This window comes from Filicampus tigris, chromosome 14 (genome assembly GCF_054856515.1).
Source record: "Filicampus tigris isolate MCC_2025a chromosome 14, RoL_Ftig_1.0, whole genome shotgun sequence".
In the NCBI taxonomy this organism is placed as follows: Eukaryota; Metazoa; Chordata; class Actinopteri; order Syngnathiformes; family Syngnathidae; genus Filicampus; species Filicampus tigris.
In genome coordinates, this window is record NC_141230.1 from 7,237,561 (window position 1) to 7,260,457 (window position 22,897).

The 22,897-nt window shown below is 41.7% G+C and overlaps 3 protein-coding genes across 6 annotated transcripts; 2 read left to right on the top strand and 1 right to left on the bottom strand.

Annotated features, from left to right (window-relative positions):
• Positions 1–1,059: 1,059 nt before the first annotated feature.
• Positions 1,060–9,529, bottom strand: LOC147136165 (trace amine-associated receptor 4-like). Of its 3 annotated transcripts, XM_086051076.1 has the most exons (3): positions 9,521–9,529; positions 1,955–2,106; positions 1,060–1,867 (listed from the first exon to the last, which is right to left on the bottom strand). In XM_086051076.1, exons 2-3 carry the CDS (start codon positions 2,068–2,070, stop codon positions 1,060–1,062), a joined length of 924 nt encoding a protein of 307 aa, XP_085907202.1. In that variant the 5' UTR covers positions 2,071–2,106; positions 9,521–9,529. The 3 variants fall into 3 exon arrangements, with proteins under 3 accessions (XP_085907202.1, XP_085907201.1, XP_085907203.1); XM_086051075.1 differs by lacking the exon at positions 9,521–9,529 and having other exon boundaries at positions 1,955–2,124; XM_086051077.1 differs by lacking the exon at positions 9,521–9,529 and having other exon boundaries at positions 1,060–1,868; positions 2,049–2,103.
• LOC147136166 (alpha-tectorin-like) lies at positions 6,698–12,738 on the top strand. The gene is made up of 17 exons (XM_086052144.1): positions 6,698–6,784; positions 7,129–7,356; positions 7,469–7,552; positions 8,032–8,137; positions 8,209–8,338; positions 8,430–8,673; positions 8,953–9,109; positions 10,219–10,306; positions 10,393–10,455; positions 10,554–10,756; positions 10,981–11,115; positions 11,188–11,375; positions 11,487–11,635; positions 11,739–11,984; positions 12,063–12,225; positions 12,299–12,391; positions 12,586–12,738. The coding sequence occupies exons 1-16, from the start codon at positions 6,698–6,700 to the stop codon at positions 12,386–12,388; spliced, it is 2,361 nt and encodes a 786-aa protein (XP_085908270.1). The 3' UTR covers positions 12,389–12,391; positions 12,586–12,738.
• A 6,302-nt stretch (positions 12,739–19,040) lies between these two features.
• LOC147136167 (trace amine-associated receptor 13c-like) lies at positions 19,041–20,080 on the top strand. 2 transcript variants are annotated; one of them, XM_086051507.1, is made up of 2 exons: positions 19,041–19,210; positions 19,276–20,080. In XM_086051507.1, exons 1-2 carry the CDS (start codon positions 19,041–19,043, stop codon positions 20,078–20,080), a joined length of 975 nt encoding a protein of 324 aa, XP_085907633.1. The 2 variants fall into 2 exon arrangements, with proteins under 2 accessions (XP_085907633.1, XP_085907634.1); XM_086051508.1 differs by having other exon boundaries at positions 19,041–19,111.
• The last annotated feature ends 2,817 nt before the right edge of the window (positions 20,081–22,897 follow it).

Genomic DNA, 22,897 nt, shown 5'->3' on the forward strand with positions numbered 1-22,897 from the left:
ATACCTTTATTATTTCCGATTGCATGGTCATCATAGGTCTCCTCTTTGCCATCACTTACTTCCTTTCTGAGCTGTCTGGCATAACCTGTGTTGCCTTACTAAACACATCATGCATCAGTCACAAACTGAAGCAGTCATTCAACCCCCTCCACCATGTTAAGGTGGTGAGTTATTTCTAAATAAGTAAATGTTAACACTCCGGTGGACAAGAATGTGTCATCATGCAAAGAATTGACTAATTATCAGTAAGTAACTTCGCCATGTGTCAGTTTTCTTTCTCCGACAATGATTTAAAGCATACATGGATGTGCTATGTTATTTATTTATTATTTTTTTTACAAGTTTTGATCTAATAAAACACTGGTCAAAAAAATCTGACAAAATGTGTTAATCATAGACGCAAGTGAACTTTTCTAGATGCTTTTTTTTGTTCTGATTCTGAGTCTGCCCTCTTTTTTTTCTTTAGCACATCAGGTTTTCAGAATAATAAAAAAGCATTTCTCGGTCAAACTTAATAATAATTTCATAGTAATTTCATAGTATTGCATATTATAAAAACAGTATTTTAGTTTAAAATACAGTATGAAAACTGTATTTTACAAGATAGAATGCATTTGCATTTCTAACTCTCGACATGGCAGAACTGTACAGTACAGAATGACATGACTAAAATATTCAATCAAAACATGCCATAGTCAAAATTTGTCTTACAGGCATTTTTTTTTTGCAATTCTTTGGGACACCAAAAACCACATCTTGTGATGTTGCTTTCACCCTTTTTTTGTGTGCATGTTTTTTTTCTCCACACTGATTCAAAAACACTACAAAATCAATACATTTCAAAGACAAATCAGTACAGGTCTTTTAAATGATGAATATTTTCTGAAATGGAAAGCTTGAAGGTTTGAAATCATGCATGTTTGTCAGCAGTCCAAACTAAATCGATCACTAAAACACCAATTACTCTCAGGGCAAAACAATGTCATCACTCACATTTGAAACAATAGAGAAATGATTCTCTTCTGCACAGCATGAAGGGTGGAAAGTATGCTGGCTTGTCTACATTATGTTGGCCTGGCTGGAATCAGGCTGCAGAATTTGCAGTGTCACAATGAGCTTGATGGACCTTCTGAACCAGGGATAGAAAATAGCATAGATCAGCGGATTCAGGCAAGAGTTGAAGTAGAACAAGCAGATGATAAAAGCTGCAGACGACGCATTGAGCATAACAGCTTGGCCCGAGATGGCGATGCAGAAATATGGCATGATGCACATAATAAACACCACCACCACCACGCCCAGGGTCCCGGCAGCCTTCAGCTCAGAACTCTTGATAGTTGTTTTATGCAATGTGCTGATCCCCACGCGGGAGCGCGTGGCACGCACCTGAGACACAGCCACCACAAACACTCTCATATACAGAAGCAAAATAACAGTGAGCGGGCCGATGAAGGAGAAAAAGAGATCTGTCATTCCTACGGCGTACGTGACCACAATCACACACTCGCCTACACAAGTGTTGAACCTGCCGGGTTGTTTCAGAGAGTCCAAATAACAAAGGCAGTGGAAAAGTAACGAAGCAGACCAACACAGAAAAACACAGATTGTAACTCTCGTTTGAGTGACTTTGATGGGATAATGCAGAGAGTCACAGATAGCCATGTAGCGGTCGATCGATATGAGCACCATGCTGCCTATTGAGGCAGACGTTATCACGTAATCCAGAAGATAATACACCACACACATCAGGTCACCAAAAAGCCAACAACCGTCAAGAAGGAAAATCTGAAACAACATGAGGAAGGCCACCGAGAAGTCCGAGGCGGCCAGCGAAAGCAGCAGCAGGTTTGTGGGAGTATGCAGTTGCCTAAAAAAGGTAAACGCTTTTTAGAATGTGCGGATTTGGACAGAAAGCGTGAACAAGTACAAGATGAAAATAATCGCAATGCATCACTTGAAGTGTGAGATGGAAATGATGACCAGCAGGTTCAGAGTGAAGGTGATCAGAGAGATGGCTGACAGCAGCATGTAGGAGAGGGCGGCGACCGAGGGAGGACGCTGCGCCTTCATGCAGGAAGTGTTGACGAGGAGAGGGAAACACAGTTCCTCTTGCATCGCCATCATCGAGGAGAGCAGAAGGTGAGTTGGCCCTCAACTCAAACTGCTCTTTTGGCGTGATGATATTCATACTGTAGGTCCATAACATATGACAATAGCTCCGCCTCTTTCTCCTCCTCATCATCATAATCCTCCCATACTTTGACGTCAATATTCTTTGGGGGCCAAAGAAACTGCAAATCACACCGTTGTACTTTCCAAACCAATATACAATTTGTCTGTGGATGCTCTTAGCTCAGTCAAATCATGTCCATCTCGGCGTGCACAGTGTGTTCATGGGGTTAACGTGGAAGTCAACCCAAACATATTTTTTTTTCAAGAATATGTTCTATGCAGACCCACAAGTTGAAAAACGACATTCTGATTATTATTGTGTTTGTGAAATATGAGAAATCCACTTTTTTTAGCCATCTCAGGGAGGGGCCATTTTGTCACTTCTGTCGACTGAAAATGACATCACAGTCGCTCAGGGTTCAGGTAACAACCAATCAGAGCTCACCTGTTTTCTGAAGCTGAACCATGATTGTTCATTAACTGATCCCTGAGCAACTGTGATGTTATTTTCAGTTGACAGAAGTGACAAAATGGCCGCCCCCTGAGATGGCTAAAAAATGGGTTATGCTGCTTAACTCATATTCTGCAAACGCAATATTCATTAGAATACCGTGTTTCAACTAGTGGGCCTGCATAGAACATATTCTTCGGGAAAAAATGTTTTGGTTGACTTCCACTTTAATAACACAATGTCAGCACTGAAACCATGCACCGGGCTTCACCCGGTGGGCTGCGGCCGGTTGGGCCAGCGGTTACGAGACAAAAAAACAAAACAAATGGAAAAGAAGTGTAGTGCTACGGCCAACAGCGCGGAGGGCCACGAGGAATAGGATTAGGACACAGCCCCCTCAAAAACCTTTTAAAAAAAACATCAACAACAAGGCCACCGTTTAGGCAAACTGTTTTTTTTTTTGTATTTATTTTTTTAATGATGCTATGCAGCTCAGAAGGGAAGTCATGACAAAGAGGAGACCTATGAAACGATCCTAGAATTGAAAATAATAAAGATATTTTATAAATAAAAATGTCGCAACAAAATTATTTGCTTCTCTTTCCTGGCTGCTCAGTATAATAAGCAGAAGTGTGTATTTTACTAAATTTTGCTGGTCTGTCATTCTTCATCCATCAGAGGCTGGGTTCACCTGTTTTCTGAAGCTGATCCATGATTTGCCGTTATCTGAGCCCTGAGCAACTATGATGTCATTTTCAGTCGACGGGTGGATTTTTCTGCTTAACTCCTATTCCACAAAAACAATATTAATCAGAATGCCATGTTTCGACTAGTGGGCCCTACATAGAATTTTGGGGGATTTACTTCCCTTTTAAAATCATTATTGGGTCATTTTGCAGGGGTATTTTTCTTATTTCTTTTTGAGTCCAGAATAAATGTATGAAGTAAATGCCAATGTTTGTTTTGATGCTGAGGTCCTTTAAGCAGAGACAGCAGCAGCGGACAAGTTATCTCGCATGTGAACTTATATTATACTCAACTATGTGTGGGAGCTGATCCCTGCAAGTACAAGTCTTCATTGAACTGTCAACTGTTGTCTTGGCCTTTTGTATTCTACGTGTCACTTGAGATTAGAGCCTAAACACTTTAGGAGTTCTTTCTTTTGTGTCAAGACATTCGAAACATGCGGCGTTGCAGCTATTCATACAAAACGCACAAGCAAAGCACAGACTTCGTTATTCAGAACTGTTTTTGAACTGTGCAAAAATGGAATTTCAGGGTGAACATTTGAATTCACATGTCCAACTTTTCAGTGTTTCAGTTTGCACAATTTGCTATTTTCTCATAAGGAGATAAAAGGCAAAACTTACAACAGATGTTTGAGCCATGAATGGACCAATACATTTACAAAGATGCCCACTTCTATATCTTTCTGTGTCCAAATTCACAGGCTACATTTTCCAATGGCTGCATTCTTCGGCCGACGACGCCGCTTCTGGCGCGCCTCGACAGAATTAAAAAATGCTTGATACCTGAAAAGAGTGAAATATGTTTACAACAATTTATTTGTATATTTATGGATAATTTCATAGCATTCATAGTGCAACTGTGCATACATAGTGTATAGAGCAGAGATGGGAAATTCAGGTCCGGAAAGTAAAAAACCTGCCACTGTTTGTCTTGAGCCACTGGTGCTTCTAATCAACTGAGCTCATTTACCTGCCGGTTGAGTAGAAGCACCTGTGGCTAAATCCAAACTGTGGCAGGGTTTTTACTTTATGGACCTGAATTTCCCATCTCTGCTGTACACAGTAGTTGTTGGTTCCATTTTAAAATGGATTTAACATTTCCAGCTAAATGTATTAAGACCACAGTATCGCCCGGCCCCTATCTGCCGCGAATAGAGTCCACTGTACATATAATTTGAAATATTTGTATTCCAATATTATTATTGTTTTAATCTTTTTGCCTTCAAGGAGAATAATGCGGTGACCACCGTGCGTGGTTGGGAGGTGCTCTAGCGCCCTATATTGACTGACAAGTAATTGGGTAGCTCTGTCTATATGTGTGGGCAGCACGGTGGTCGACTGGTTAGCACATCCGCCTCACAGTTCAGAGGTCGTGGGTTCGATCCTGGCTCCGGCCTCCCTGTGTGTAGTTTGCATGTTCTCCCCGTGCCTGCGTGGGTTTTCTCCGGGTACTCCGGTTTCCTCCCACATTCCAAAAACATGCATGGTAAGTTGATTGGACTCTCTAAAATTGCCCCTAGGTGTGATTGTGAGAGTGGATGTTTGTCTTTGTGTGCCCTGCGATTGGCTGGCAACCAATTCAAGGTGTCCCCCGCCCACTGCCCGAAGACAGCTGGGATAGGCTCCAGCAGGCCCCGCGACCCTTGTGAGGATAAGCGGTATAGATAATGGATGGATGGATGTCTATATGTGGCTTGAACGCTCTGTAGCTTGAGTAGCACATACCTGTGTGACGAAAGGTACATTTTATACAGATTTATGTCGTTTTTCTGATTAAAGTATGTCGAAAGTATTGCAGAAGTTGTTTAACAAATTCAAATTCAGAGTAATATTGTAAGATAACAAATTACCTTGAATTGACAGTATTTACCTGGAAGTAACTTGCTCAACACTGGCAGTCACGCAATCAAATACAGTAATTATGCAAGTTACGTAATGATTACAACTTGTGACAAGTGCTGCTGAAGAAAATGTGTTTTCACCTTCCACTCCAGACATAATTGGCAGCTTCACCACCAGACAGCAATGACAATGACAATGACTTTTGCAATGGAATGCTGAGTGACACAAGACAGTTTCCTAGCATCTGTCTGTGACAAAAAGACACGAACGACAGATACAGAGACAGTGATTTAGAGGAAGCCGAGCAAAGTACAACATACAGACTGAGCTGAGAAGGTAAGAACACACACACACACAATATTCCTAATGATACGTTAATTTACTTGAGTAGAGATCATCCAGCATCAACAAGTGGACCGCTTCAGTTTCAGTGAGCATTTTAGACAGGATTAAGGAACATCAAATTGCATCTACTTTTTTCCACCTAAATTGGGATTGACTCTTTGGGCTGCTATGAGAAGTCAGAAATTAAACAAGCGTGACATTAACCCACAGATTCTCATTTACAAATAAAAGTTAATAACTCTAATTTGATAGTTTAATCATGCCAACAAAACATTTCTTTGGATTTTATTTTATCTTTTATTTTCAAGTAATGAATATATAGTGAGATATAGGAAATGTTTTGAAAATGTGAAAGTATACTTTTTTTTTTTTTTTTACTTAGGAAATGGTGAAAGTTGCCACAAATGTAAATAACTAAGTAACGTACCGGATGCAGATACATCAAAATTTGACTTAAATACAGTAACAAAGTATTTGTACTACACTGAAGAAAATAAAATCCATTGGATTTACTTAATTCAAACATGTACATCAGTTCAACATGTGTGTGTGTGTGTGTGGTGGTGGGGGGCTGTGGGGGTTGTTCTGCCTTCAATATATTTGAATCATGTGCAACCCAAGATTGCGTACTTTTTAGTGTACAGTAATATTACTGTATGTGCCTTGCAATTAATCTGTGACTCGAGTATAGCACACCTCTTTCCCAATAGTCTGCTGGGATGGGTTCTAGCTCAGCCACGACTCAAATGAGGATAAACAGTCTCGGAAATGGATGGACTGCAAAAACGGTCTACAATGATATTTGAAATACACAAAGTTCATTACACTAAATGTTGGGTGTCTGTTTTGAAGGGCCCGCCAACCAATGATGGCTAATCCTCATCCTGGCGTTCATAAGGACAATGTGGAGCATTTGTGCCTGAAATGAGTGTTCAAATAAACGCATTTTGTTTATTTCAGCTTGTTGTGAGTGACTGGGTGGACCTCCAAAATGTTCATATTGTACCTGGCAGTGCTTGGCACTCTTGGTAAGATGGTGACGCAACTTGAACACACATCTTGCAACTGTATAAAAGTATTACAGTAATGCTTATAGTAATATATTTAAAAAATGTCCCTGTGTTCAGGCGCTGCTACAATGAGCCAGACTTTCACCAGCTCTGGCGAGATAAACATCACCACGTGTCCCATCACGTACTATGGACACAAATATGAAAAAGTATATGTACGTAACATTAAGTTACACAAGTAAATCTTTCCTGCAAAAAAAAAAAAAAAAACTGTCAGAAAATATATTAAGATGCAGCATAATCTGTTTATGCTTGAAAATAAAGAAATGTTCCCATTGTGATAAAGTTATGATGAATATTAAACAATATACATTTAGCTGAATAACAACTTACAATGGTGTGAATGGTACATTGACTCATAAGAAGAATAGCATTTCTGTTTGCCACATGGCAACTCTGGATAACATTCTAATGCACTTGCTAGGCTAAGACATCGCTAACTGCTGTTTCTTGAACATTTATGCTAGCCTCCTTTCTCATTTTCATCCTGTAATGTCAGGTGGCATTCAACAATAGCAAATTTGCACTTTGCTTCACCGGCGCATATAAAGCTGCCGACCAAAACGACTGCATACTTGTATCGGGAGGAACAGCGGACAACGGCAACTGGTCTGTACTCACGCAAGAAATCCCCACCGGATCCGGCATCCATCAAATGTTACCAAGCCTGAAGCATAAGGGACAATGTGTCAACGTTATACCTTTGAAAAACAGTCACCATTCTGAGGTGGGTCTCTTATTTAGTTTACCAGACAAAAAAATGATTAATATTATTATACTATTATTATTTTTAGACTATTATGTTTTTTACGTGTTTAATTTACATTGTGTGTTAACAGATTCAACAAGTTGAACTAGGAAACTTCGGAAAACAAGCGATTTTGGCCATCAAGACATATTCGGGGTACACAAATATTGATCTTGTAAGTATTCCCATCACTATCTAAATGAACAAAATCACTACCTAATGACCTTATTCAATATGTGAGGTGAGCCTGTAAGCTTGTAAGGGGATAGGAGAAGAAGCTGCCAACTTTAGCTATGTTTTAAAAAAATAATAATAAACAAGGTCGAACGTATGCATATTTAGTTCCAAAGGTGAGCCAGGAGACTGTCTGAGGGAAAGCAGTAATTGGAGGGATCATGATCAAGTTTGGGTTTCTGTAGACTGGTCTCAATGATGCTAGCTGCTGAGAAACTGAGTCCATTCAAACTCAAGTGTCAAATTGAGAACATACTTGAACATTCTTGACCCCATCACAGATTAAATAGTGTGAGGAAAGTTTGACGGTAGTTGAAGAAAGGCTCATTGTCCCGCTTTTTAGAAACCTGTTTTTCATCAGTCTTTGTTTCAATTAACACCTGATATATTCTTCATGGATATCTTTGGTCCTTGTCACAGGTGGCAGACATACAGGTAAATGGCCAAACGGTTTCGAAACACGTATTTCCAACCAATGAAACGAGCATGGGTATCATCAGGGACATGAGTGGATGCAGAATGGCAGGTAAGCTGATCAAACAGGTCCATATGTACACGATAACTCCCTCACATGGATCTGACCTTACCAAATCCCAGGTTTTGTTTACATGACCAATACAACCATAAGCGACCCATACATTTGCTCTACGGTGACTTGCGATGTAAATGGAGTCACTACAGCAGTTAGTGAATGTCCCCCCATGCACCATTGCCAGGGCAACGGCAGGTAAATCAATCTACCGGCCAGCTGCTTTATATTCCATCCGCCTAATGATGGTATTGTTTGTCACTGTATGCGCCTGTATCCACTCCATCAGTTGTGCCTTCAACACCATGTGCACTCTGACCGGCTCCACCGTCATTGATTTCATTGGCCGCGTTAACACAGTCCCTGGCCGCTGTGGATACAATCTAATTACATCAGACGCTATGCCAAGTGTCCGAATCCATGGAGTTTTCCGGGAACGACGCCGTAAAGATGTCAGCTTCTTGGACCACGTGATCCTGCATCTGGACAGCCAAGATGTTCTCGTTAAGCTATTGCAAGGTGGCAGAGTCGAAGTAAGTGGACGTCAAGGATCCAGAAATGTGACAGTCGGTAATACATAGTCTTGAATTGAAATCAGAACTAGGCTTATTTTTATTTAGCGTTGCACTATTATGCTTTTGAGCTATTAAGAATGCAAAACACTAAGGATTCATCACACACATGGGTTAACAGTACGCAAGAGAGAACATAGATGACACAAATACCCAAGGCCTTTGTTGTCGTCAACCAAGATGATTTGCTTTATGGTGGATTTCTGACCTATTCATATTTGTTCTTCTCATGGTTTAAAGATCAACGGCGAGCTGCAGGAAGTCGGCGCTACAGCGAAGGTTATACACGGAGTGGAACTCTGCAAAAGCCAGAGCGGAGTGACTGCCAAAATATTAGGCTCCAATTATACACTTTCTACCTTCTTTGATGGCAACACAGCACAGATACACCTAATGGGTATGGACTGAAAAAAGATTTACGTCTTACATTTACATCTTATCAATATTTGCAAGAAGTAGAAAGCATGATGATTAAATGCTAGCATAGCAGGAATTAAGAGGATTAGTACTGGATTTTCTCTCAAATAGCAGGACAACCCAAATATATTTTTTCCAGAATATGTTCTATGTAGGCCCACTGGTTGAAATACAGCATTCTGATTAATATTGTGTTTGTGGAATATAAGTTAAGCAGCCAAATTCACCCACTTTTAGCCATCCCAGGGGGTGGCCATTCTGTCACTTCTGTCGACTGAAGATAACGACCAATCACAGCTCACATGTTTTCTGAAACTGATCCATGATCGGTCGTTATCTGAGCCCTGAACAACTTCGATGTCATTTTAGTCGACAGAAGTGACAAAACGGCTGCCCCCTGAGATGTCGAAAAACATGTGGATTTTTCATATTCCACGAGCACAATATCAACCAGAATGCCTTTTTTCAACTAGTGGGCCTGCATAGAACATATCCTGGAAAAAATTAATTGGGGGTTAACTTTCACCACCTAACTTTAACCTTGTAAGCATGGCCATACCGTTGTAAATTCTATTTCGTTTTATGCAGTTTTTACAATTTTTTTTTTCATATTACTGTTTTATTTACATACACACACATTTATTTCATATCTATTAAACAAACAGGGATCCTATAGTTCACAAATTTAATGTGACAGAGAAAAACTGAGATCAGTTTTAGATTCCGCACCCTAAAATTTGTTAGAAACAGCTGTCAGACCTGACTAACAAAAATTGTGTTTGTTTCACATCTGCTAAAACTGTTGCAGTTCCCCATGAGTGGAAGACCGAGCCTATGTGGTCTATGGTAGGCATCAGGAGAATTATCGATTGCGTCCAATTTTAATCCCAGGGTAGCTGAGAATGGGTCATTGATGACTCTCATTGATAGCTCTATGGTCATAAAAGTGAAAGTGTGTAAGTCACAAAATCTTCTGTTTTTGGAAGATTCATTGCTACAGCTTCCCTTTTCTGAAATATTTTTTAGCACTGAACCATGTTGGAAATGTTGTGCCTGACCTAACTAATATTTTCCCCTCAATATCGACAGGGGAAAATGGAGCTGCTGTGCATGGACTATGTGGCAACTCCTCTTTGGATTTTAACCGAGAGAGAGTCGCTGAACACAGCGTCACAGGGTACGTCAACAACCTCGTGAGCTGGCACTGCACAATTTAACTGGATGGATTGCTTGCTCAGTGTTTGGTGTCAAATACCCACACAGGTGTGAGACGCAACACGAAGAAGCTGATGATCGTATGATCAATTGCAAAGCTACAACTGAATGGTAAACCCGATGTTTAGAGTTTAGACTTACACTTGGACAAGCAATTAGTTCCCAGTATAACGCCTATCTTCCATGGCTTCTTTCTTGACACACAACAGGTGTCATCTCATGTGGCAAGATCCCTTCACCCAGTGCCACGTGCACATTGACCCAGAGCCGTTTGTATCAGCCTGTGTCAATAATTTGTGCCAGTATCCTGCAGTGGACGGTCTCAAGTGCAACTTAATGGAGGCTTATGTCCGAGCTTGCCACAACCAAAGCAATGTCATTGTTGACGGCTGGAGGTCAATGGCTAAATGCGGTAAGAACGTGTTTCCTCACAGCAAGAGATCTAGGTCTATACAGATTTCTTGGCAGTCAAATACGGGCGAGATCAACTTCTTACTTTTGGGGATTATTGCTCTAGTTTTTAACAAGAACCCCATCCATTTAGCTTGGTTTTCACCTGTTGTGGGGATTATCTGGAACGATGGTTTAATGACATTGAGTTTCATGACATTGATTTCATCATGATACTGTATCCAGATGCTGGTCCTCAGGCCCTCTGCCAAGACAAGTACTGTAGCGAACACGAGTTCTGTGGCGAAGGCTACGACGGAGAGACCCACTGCCTATGCCGAGCCATTTTCGCCTCCAACTACAGATCCATGGACAAGTTTGGTATGTCGTCGACAACAAATGACAATTGTTTTGGAATTTTTGCTGAGGAACTATTGTCAAATCTATGTTCAGGTGAGCCAATGGTTTGCAGCCATTCGTCTGCATCGATCGACATGTTCTGTTGCCTTTTGGCGGAGAAAGGCATCGACTACACGAAGCTGCATCTTAACGATGAGCAATGCAAAGGTGTCATAGACAATGAAAGCCACATGGTGAAATTCAACTTCACTCGGGACAACACTTGCGGCGCAGTCATTAAGGTGTGTAGCCCTGGAGAAAACACACTTTTCCTTTTACTACCGTTTGATTGGTTGTATCTCGGCTGACAAAGGTACTAATAAAATCTGTGCGTACTGTATGTGACCCTGTAGGCAAACAGCACCAAAATAACCTACCAAAACATCATTGCGACTCCTAACATCTCAACTGTCGTGACCCGTTCCAACAAATTGGTCATGGATTTTTCCTGCCATTTTGACCAACCAGACCTCGAGGGCATGGCCATCAAAATGATAGACAGGTGAGTGGCCGGTGTGCCGTTGCATCTATGCTACCTAAATTGAGTTACAGTGTATGAGATATGTTAACCAGCTACCCTATTTTTTGTTGCTTTTTCTTTTCAGCCCCGTAATTAAACACTTCACGTCGGGAGAGTGGAATTACACCTTAACCATGGCGGCATACACCGACCCTGACAGAACACAATTCATAGAGTTAAGCACCGGGATCCAGCTAAATCAGAAGATCTGGGTCGAGATCAAGGCACATGGACTGGGTGGAAGTACAATTTCTTTGGTGACAGAGTCATGCTGGGCCACCAATCAGTCAGCTTCAAACGGAAGTCTTCGATATGACCTCATCAGCGGAGGGTGAGTCTCACTCTGAATGTCAACAAAGATGTCGTGACTGGCTGTCCATGTCATGTCTGCGATACTGTTTCCGAGCAGATGTCCCAACCCTGCAGATGAAACGATCAAGATTGAAGGCAATGGAGAAGGAGCATCCAACTACTTCTCCTTCAATGCCTTCAAATTCTCGGACAGCAACAATGAAATGTTTCTGCACTGCAGGGTAGAGCTGTGCGTCCAACGGGAAGACTCTTGCAATCCGGTAATTTTGAGTTTGCACCCATTAACAAAAATAAGCCATTAAACTCAGGCACTGATTAAAGCACTTTTTTCAGATGTGCAACCATGCAGGAAGGAGGCGGAGGTCTGCGCCTACAACTATTGATGATGGAGGTCCTTCTATCATCACCATGGCCTGGACTTAAGAAGTGAGCAACTTTTACCACATCTACGGGTTGCCTCAAACAATTGAAAATGTAGGAAACTGCTACTGCTAAAGTTAAGATGCCCATTGTTGCATCGTATATGGCTTAATCGTCACTATTTACTTCAAGCGATCATTGTTTTCAATGGTATTTGTTTACTGGTACTTTGACAACTTTTTTTTCTTTTTGCGCCACAGGAACTGCACAACCCCAACAAATTTGTTCTCCTCTCACTGGTCATCCGTATTTTCTTCATAAACTACCTGTTGTTGCTATGTGCACTTTTATATTCACTGCTGGACTACCTGGTGATTTCCACCTAGGGTGCTACGACTGCTACAAGGAGGCTATTTATGACCTTTGACGCTACTCCGCCCAAGTCACCCGAAAGTGGTTTTGAGTGTGTGTTAATCAGTGCTGGCTCAGTCCAGTAATCTTTACGATGATGATGATCCGGGTCAAACTGTACACCAGAGCACATTACCCTCCTGCCATGGTGACATCCTATGTGTCCTGTGTCATTGATACCTTCTTTTACACCTGGTTTGATAAGTCTGTTATACTCCCAGAAACACTTTATATTCACGATCGCGTTAATACTTGGATCTTGTGAGAATGTTAAACAACTTGATCACACTGTTTGTAAATATTTAGGTAACAAATACTGTGGTGAATAGGCATTGGTGATATCTTTGACACTATTTTTCTGTGACTTAATTAAAAAAAATATACAAGTACACAGAGATGGGCAGAACGGACGGACGCCCATTTTGGGGACAAAGGATGAGAAGTTTTTAAAAAAGGACCTAAGCAAGGACGGAAGTGGGTGTTTGTCGTCCCTAACCGCGTCTAGTACTGTCTGCCCTCTAGTGGTTCAACACATGTAATACCATGGATTACGCCACGGGATGCCCATTTCACTGACGATTGACAGAAACACGCCCAGCCTGTTTTGTGGGATAAGGTATGTATGGGTGCGTGGGAAAAAAGGTGGAAAGCTATTTTGTTTTGTTAACTAAGTGTTAACATTTAGTACATACCTTATCCCTTAGCATGCGAAGTATGTCCTTGTCTGGGACATCTCTAGAGCGTAAAAATCTCTGCTAGCGCCGCCGTACACATAAAGCTACTACCTACAACCCAGAAGTAGAAGTCTTTCGTTCTCCTCTTAAAATAACATTGCATTATTTTGCAAAAAATATTTTATTGTGAAATAACGCAATAAAAACTGAAAACTTATTGCATTATAATGAAAAAGTTTTGCAGATACAATCTTAAATATTCACGTAATATCCCCTGGCGCGCTTCGTAGTCTGGTGACCAACGGTGGTTGTGTTGGCAGCTAAATGCTATCTTGGTTAAACTGTTGTAAACAATTCAATCCTCTCACGATACTCCCTGCCGGAAAGTGGATGTGAAATTAGCCAGCTAATGAGCTTTAAATAATGTTTCTGAGTGCACGGACGCTGTTTATATATATATTTTTTTGGGGCTGCGGGATGTAAGGATGTAAGCACTTTGAAAGGACGATGAAAGATTTTTTTTTTTTTTTTTAAATAATGGCTAGGACTAGTTTGCTGTTGGTTAACGATGCTTTAACTGGTAATATAATACGATACAGTACATCCAATAAATACACTGGTTACATTCATTGTCCATTGTGTTTACATCCATATAGCAAACACTGTACCTTCGGTCCATATATTTGCGTAACACATTTGCACCCTCATGAAATGTGATGATGCCCTCAAGATGGACCCACAATACAAACATGTCAATTTGACATAATACAATAATAATAATAATATACAATATAACATCCATCCATCTATCCATCCATTATCTATATCGCTTATCCTCACAAAGGCCACGGGCGTGCTTGGAGCCTAGCAGTCATCGGGCAGTAGGCGGGGTACACCCTGAACAGCCAATCGCAGGGCACACAGAGACAAACAAACATCCGCACTCATAATCACACCTAGGGACAATTTAGAGTGATCAATTAAACTACCATGCATGTTTTTGGAATGTGGGAGGAAACCGGAGTACCCGGAGAAAACCCACGCAGGCCCGATCGTACCCGCAACCTCTGCACTGTGAGGCGGACGTGCTAACCAGTCGTCCACCGTGCCGCCCACAATATAACATTACTTATGCTATTGTATTGTGTTGTGTTGTGTCGTATTTTATTTATTTTATTGTACTGTATATGCTGTACATTGCTCTATCAATGGCTGCCTTGTAAGCCTTTTGTTTTCTTTACAGGAAAAGGTGTAACATTTCCACACTTGTTTCTGAGACAGCATACTAGTATAATAGTAGAACTTTTTTTTGGAAGCTCACAAACACATTAGTTTGAATGGGACTCAGCAGTTTTTTTTCTTGTTCACAATTTGCGGTGTACAGCAAGATGAAAGTAATTTCAGCAGTAAATGTGTCATTTTGAAATAACTTTACTGTACTTTAACTTCACACAATATGTCAGATAATACCAAATGCACCTACATTTCAACTTTTAGTGTTTGTTTAAAGTTGAATGCATCATTTAGGTGGTTGATTGGGGAGTTATTAGGAACACTTGTTGTGCTAACTTGGACTTGTTTGTTATTGCAATGCTTGCATCATGACACCTGTTTGTTTCACACCTTTGATTGCAGCCACATCATTACAGGGCACTAAATGGAGCAGGTGTGAAACCTGTGTGTGCGTGATTGCGTGCGCGTGCGCGCGAGAGTGGCAGAGTCACACCGCACATGATGAAACAAAATAAACAACTGCTTGTTCTTCCTCTCACGGACGTTTGTGACATAACCTTTGCACATCGGTACAACAACTGCTACACTATAAAGCCTACATACGACACGTGTACACATGCGTACACTCATTAGTGCATCCTCTTCAAATCATTCATTTTTTTCTATTCTTCCAAAACATGCAATGTTATAAATATGTATTTATTAAAAAAAATACATATTGAATGAATGACTACAAATCTATCTATCTATCTGTCCATCTGCCAACCCATCTGTCCACCCTTACTTCCCTGCGTACTTATCTTCGTACTGCCAGTAACTACCTATCTATCCATTTCTCCTCCAAGCATTACAGTACATTGAGATAGGGCTGCACATAGTGATAATGGGGCCTTAATCGAGCCGGAGTCACTCTTCCAATCACCGTTACAAAAGGCCTGATTATCAGATGTCAACTTTTTCAAACTGTATAGCCATCAAGCACAGCTGGATGAACCTTCCAGTTTGGGATGTTCTTTCATCAACGTTCGTTGCTAGTGGACAGCGCTGGAAGCCCCCGTCTGGTGGGTGCTCGGGGCATCAGAAACAACCAACCAATTTTTGTTTTTTTTTAATGCGTGAAAAAATAATACAATACAATACAACATTATTTAGCGCATCTCTTAACAGCTTCAGCTGTATCAAAGCACTTTACACAATAGCAATGATACAACAGCAAAGACAGTGAAAGCAATAAGTTAAAACACAAATTAAGGATACTAAAACATCTACAGTAGACGCTTTGAAACAGCAGAAAAATGCCAGTCTCACCTCAGGTCGAAAGCCAAAGAATAAAAACGTGTCTTCAAACAAGTTTTGAAAATGGACAGCGAGGAGGCTTGCCTAACATTTAATGGAAGGTCATCCCAAAGGGGAACACCAGCAACAGAAGGCCCGAGCCCCTCTGAGGCACCGCTTAGTCCTCAGCACACCGCGAGCAACGCCTGGTCCGCAGTCCTGAGGCACCGGGAAGGTGCGCAGGTGTGGAGGAGCTCAAAGAGGTATGCTGGGGCCAGGCCATTTAAAGATTTGAAGACAAATAAGAAGCATCTTAAAATTAACCCTGAAATGAACTGGGAGCCAGTGAAGCAAGGCCAGAATTGGCATTAAGTGCCCCCTCTTCCGTGCTCCAGTTAGGAGGCGAGCAGCAGCATTATGGACCAACTGGAGACGCTTGAAGGAGGACTGGCTGACTCCAAAATAAAGTGCATTACAGTACATTACAGTAATCAGTAGCCAAGATGTGACAAAGGCATGGATTAATGTTTCTAAGTGATGTTGAGAAACTAAAGGGCTTCATGTTAGCCAGCTTGCCTAAGATGAAACAAGCTGAATCGAACAACAGCACTGCACCGCATTAAAAACACAATCACAATCGCTGGAGATTTTTATTTGTGTGATGTGCTGTTTTTGTCATTTCGAGTACAACCCCAAGCAAAATGTAAAAGCAAAAAGTATGTAGAGAGCCGAAGCTACAATGATCCGTGCGGTTATACTGTCCCACAGGGGTGCGCAAAATTGGCAAACATTTGCAAAGTGACACTATAGGGTTTCAATCAACCAGTTAGAGCATTAATGGCGAGGGGAGGAACTGGAAGTGGTGGTGACCAGGGCATGGGGAGGTCCAGGAAAAATTTCTGTGCCCTAGTCTTGGTTCTTGAAGTGTGCAAGTCCTCAAGAGTGGGTAGGGGGTGCTGAGGGGTTTTTTTCCGCAGTCCTAACTGTCCGTTGCAGTAGGATTTTGTCCTTTTTTGTGGCAGCACCAAACCAGACTGTGATGGAGGAATGCTGTGTAGAACTGTCTCAACAGCGACTGTGGCAGGCCGCACTTCCTCAGCAGCCTCAGGAAGTACATCCTCTGCCGGGCCTTCTTCGGAATGGAGTTGATGCCGGCCTCCCTTTTCATGTCCTGAGAGAGACGGTCGTGTTGAGGTGCAGTCGTTCGTGTAGAAGGAGAAGAGCAGTGGAGAGAAGACGCATCCTTGAGGGACCCCGGTGCCGATAGTGCATGTTGATGATGATGTACCCCATCCAGCCGGGCGGGGGTGGCTAGGGGATTTAGGTGTCCTTTTCAAGTCTGCAGTAGAACATGTTTGAATCGTCAGGCAGTCCCTTATTGTTCGCTGCTTGGGGGGTGGATGGTCTCCTTGTAGTTTGTGACTGATTCCAGGCCATTCCACACGAACGCAGAGCCATTAGCAGAAAAGTGTTTTTCAGCCTTTCTGCATCGCTTCACTTTGCAATGTTAATTTCATTTCATTTGTCAGCTGGGTTCCGGCCCATTTGTACAGTGCCCTCTCTCCACTTCAAAGGCGGCCTCTTTTGCTTTTCTAAGTTGACTGAGTTTGGCAGTGAACCATGGCTTGTTATTGTCGAACGAGCGGCAGATCTTTGTTGATATACACAGAAAACTGATGTACAGTATGATGTTACACTGTCGCGTACTCGCCCAGGCTGCCAGTAGAAGTTTCAAAGACACCCCAGTCAGTGCAGTCCAAGCATTCCCGTAGTGCCAGCTTTGCTTCAACAGTCCATCGCTTTGTAGTTTTTACAGCTGGTTTTGCAAATTTGAGTCTATGCTTGTATGACGGGAATAAGTGTATTAAACAGTGATCGGAAAAGCCTAACGCTGCGTGGGCAACGGGAAGTCCTCATCGATGTGTATCGCTGCCATGCTTGTCCCTGTGCGCTAGTGAGGTGCTGCAGCCATTCACAAACGCAATACGCAATGATGTTTGGCGCAAGCGTGTCAAGTTACGCATTGTGCGTATGCCGATTTGTTTACAGCAGATGGTTAACATGGCGTTGCGAATTGATCCTTTTATTTTTAACAATCTATACATCTCAAAGTGGAAGTCAACCCAAACATATTTTCTTCAAGAATATGTTCTATGCAAGCCCACTAGTTGAAAGAAGGCATTCTGATAAATATTGCATTTGTGGAATAAGGGTTAATCCACCCGTTTCTAGCCATCTCTGGGCGCCGCCATTTTGTCTCTTCTGTCGACTGAAAATGACATCAGAACTGCTCAGGGCTCAGGTAACGACCAATCACGGCTGACCTGTTTTCTGAAGCTGAGCCGCGATTGGTCGTTACCTGAGCCCCGAGCAGTTCTGATGTCATTTTCAGTTAACGGAAGTGACAAAATGGCCGCCCCCTGAGATGGCTAACAAGGGGTGGATTTTGCTGCTTAACTCATATTTTTTTCCCCACACTGCATGTTTTTCCCCCATCATGCTCCATCGCTTTTTCACCGGTGTTTCCCCCTTCGTCCATGCCGCTCTCGTGATTGATTGCCACGTTTCCCGCTTCTGGTTTTGTTAGTGCTCATCTATTGGTTGTTAGTTGTGTCACTTCACCGCAAAGACTGAAAGACTCATGTTAATATCAAACACGTTTGATATTGTTGTCAAGCCAAGACCAGGAGAAAAAAACTCTCTAAAAAGGCTGAGATGACCACCTTTCACTGCACGATTGAGATGACCGGAGTTACTCTAGCATCACTCTAAAACGTTCTTCTGACTTTCAGTTTTTAGAGCTTGTGAAAATGATTTGGTGCAAGCATACGTGGGAACTGATGCCACGCCACCTGCGTGAAAGTCAGCCAAGTGGACCGTTCAACCATCAGTGACTTGGGACATCTCATATCGTTCAAAGTCAACAGGCTTTTACACTATGAAGAAAAAAAAAAAAGTGAATGTAAGATGATGACGTGAAGAGGGCGGGCGTTCATCCATCAATCAGTGGACGAATGCCACCACGTGAGCTTCCTGAAGTGCTTAAAACTAACACCCCGACATGTCCAGAGAGTGGTGTGTGGCTCCACCCCCTCAGTCCTTCTGCTTCCTTTCGATTAGCGATGGAGAGCGGCGAGTTGTCGGAACTCTGCTACCCGCAAGTCAATGCCTCGTGCAGGACGCCCAAGCAGCCGCCCAATCAGGCCACGCTGATCTACGCGCTGCTGTCCTCTATCTCGCTCCTCACCGTGGCTCTCAACCTGCTTGTCATCTTCGCCATCTCGTACTTCAGGCACGCTTCATTCGTTGTTTGTTCGCATTGGACGGCGTCCTCATGATGTCGCTTGCTCTCTCCAGGCAGCTGCACACACCCACCAACCTCCTCCTGCTGTCTTTGTCTGTCTCCGACCTCCTGGTGGGCCTCCTGCTCATGCCCGTGGAGATCATCTACATCGAGGCCTGCTGGCTCCTGGGCGACGTGGCGTGCACGCTGTACTATGTGGCCGACTACGTCATTACATCGGCCTCGGTGGCCAACATGGTGCTCATCTCGTTGGACCGCTTCGTGGCCATCAGCGAGCCTCTCTCCTACCTGAGCCGGGTCACCAAGACGAAGGTGCAGGTCGTGGTGGGCCTGTGCTGGCTCTGCTCTTTGGTCTACCGGCTGTTGCTACTCCACGACCACCTGAGAGAGCCGGGCAGGTCCATCTCCTGCCTGGGGGAGTGCGTGGTCGTCATCGGCAAAGCGGCGGGCACGGTGGACCTGGTGTTCACCTTCGTCTTGCCCATCTTTGTCATTGTCATCCTCTACTTGAGGGTGTTTGCGATCGCCGTCAGCCAGGCGCGCGGAATGCACTCGCGCGTGGGCGGCGGGGCCCTGCGCATGGTGAAGAAGAGCGAGTTGAAGGCGGCCAGGACTCTGGGGATCGTGGTGGTGGTCTTCCTGATTTGCTTCATTCCTTACTACGTGCCCACCTTGGCGGGCGAGGACACCTTGGTGGACGCCACCTCGGCCGCTTTCGAAATCTGGCTGACGCACATTAACTCTTGCCTGAACCCCATCGTCTATGTGCTCTTCTACCCGTGGTTCCGTAAGAGCATCAAACTCATCGTCACGCTTCAGATCCTTAAGCCTGGCTCCAGGGATGCCAAAATACTCTAGCATGCTTTTATTTGGGCTCTGGTTCACATTTTAGCATTAGGAACAGAATTCTTTTTCAAAGATTTTCTACATATTTACTTGTGTATTAATCACTGCAAGATCAAAAAGAATTTTGATCATTCCATTGCTTGTTAGTATAATCTCAGCATTCATTCATTTCAATGAGTGTGTTCGGTGTCTTGAGATAGCGTCTGGTGTAAAATGGTGCGAAGACACTTTATAAGATTTATTAAAAGTATGTTGACTATTGTTAAAAAATAAGCAGTACATCTATCTATCTATCTATCTATCTATCTATCTATCTATCTATCTATCTATCTATCTATCTATCTATCTATCTAGCTATCTATCTAGCTATCTATCTATCTAGCTATCTATCTAGCTATCTATCTATCTGGTAGGATTTATAAAATTGTCTGAATCTGAACCAGTACTGAATATTCTTCTTTTTCCAGGATGACAGTCTTTATAGTGTGTTTTGATATTCAAGTTTGAAAGGTTGTTTTGTTACTGTTCGTTTCAAATAATGTAATTGAAGTTAGTTGAACAGACAAAAAGCTCACTACAGTGTGCTTGTGTTACTAATGAAGTGACAGTGCTCAATTTGAGTTGTCCTTAAATTGTATCATGGTTGTGTCCATGCTAATTAAGCAAATAAATACTTTAGGAAAATATGTTTGAAATCCAAAAATGTCTTATTTTTTATTTTACAAATGTTGCAGATGTGCTAAGATATATACAGGCGCAAGAGCCTCTCAGTACTTTGGACAGGTCAGGTTATACAGTAATTTCATACAATCTCAATTACAATGGAAAGCAGTGACAACCTCAAATTTGCACCTCACTGGACTTTTTGATGATCTCATCTTCATCACAAAAATTTTGCATGTGACTTTAGAGCAACATTGCACAATTATTTGAATGAATTTGAATGTCAGGTGGGCTTAATCTTCATCTGTCAGCGTTCCAAAAACTGTTGTAAAAATATATTCGTACTCCCGCCCCTACTTTTTATAAGTCAGTCTCTGAACGCTACTTATAGGCCTGAACTCTACACATCAATCTTACTGGGGATTTTACCCTTTTATTATTGAATTAGTGTATTGAGTGTGAAAAAGTGGATGCACAAATTGCCCCCAGGTTGCCTTAAAGGTTTCAAATCATAAATTGATCGCATTTTTACACCAATGTTTAATTTTTCCAATATCACACGAATTCATAAAAATTACTAAGACCCTTAATTTTGTAATTGTTACCATCCATTAATGTTACCAAATTTAGATAATAAAACACTGTTAGATGTTACAAATCTCAAACACGGACACAAAATATGAATACTGTATTTTATTTCATATAGGGATTAAAACATTTCAATAAATTATACGGCAAAACTCAAATACATTCAACAAAAAGGCTTTAAAATTGAATAAATGGATAGAAAATGGGACCACCAAGCTCAGTCACATTTGACCACATTTAAAACGTTCAATGAGTTATCAATAAATTATAAAAGCCAATGTTTGAATGTTAATGAGTGACAGTGACATTTTAATGAGTTAAACACAATAATAATCAAATTCATGTTAAATTTTTTTTTCCTAGTTAATTTTCATTGTTTTGTTGAATTGGTCACAATACGGGTCATTGGACAAAGTAAAATCATATAATTTAGTTTAATTAATTCATATGTAGTTTTCTTCATATTCATTTTAATTGTTTATTTGTCTATTCATTATTGCCATTTCTCTAATTACTTCTTGGACAGCACTCGTGTGCAGACTTGAACACAAAATATTGGCCACTGGGTGGCACAATTGCTTATTTTAAAGTGAGGATACGCGGTTTGGATAATACATTGATAGGATTCAGGTTGAATGGGTGAGCTCCAACAAACCGGGCCCTATTGTTTTAGAGTGTCATTATGAGTTAGAACAATACAACAAAATTATCCTTTTGAAGACAAAATTCAAAATGGTTCCTTGTGCAGCTTTTGGTTCCAAATCAAGCGTTCATCTCTTGAATAGTGCCTTACTCGGAGGCAGGCAGTAAGCATAGCCCTGCTAAAAAAAAAAAATCTAATAAAAATAAACAGCATTGACCAACATTGTTTTGTTGTGTTTTTGTGCTGGTTGTTCTGGTGTCACCAGCGAGCAACCTAACAGTAAAAGCAAAATAAAACAGCCAAGATTTGAAAAGCCAAACTTTTGGTCAGTGGGTACACTCTCCACGAGGCACAGCCACCAGCAAGAGCAACATGCTGTTATAAAGCGGGTTGTCCAGTGACCGAAGCTTTGGCTATTCAAATATTGGCTGTTTTCCTTTGCTTTTGCCGCTGCTCTTGCTGACACCAGCAAGAACAAAAACACATTCATTTTCTATTGAAAAAAAAACATGTTTTATGCTGTTTTTTGTTGTTGTTTTTTTGCAGGAAGCTTACTGATTGTTTTTTTCCGGCATGTTTTGATAAGTCTTGATAAAGACACTTAAGTTTCCACCACCTTTTTCGATCAGGGATGAGCATAAATATTGTCACCTTTGGTTAAGATGTGTTCTTTTGCTTATTGTAATGCATTTTGGTGTATTGAATCGCGTAGTTGCGTGTGATGTCATCACGCAACGCGTGTGCGTTGTGTAATGTAAATGTGAGTTCCATGTTATACTGCTCTGCTCCGTAGCCGATTAAAATATTTTCTTCTCTAACCTGCGTCATCATCAATACCTGCCTGAAATAACGGTAGAAGACATAACACTTCTAATAAATTATTTTTTTTTGTCAAAATGATATAGGACCCTTTTTTCAAGAGGGAAATCCAATCT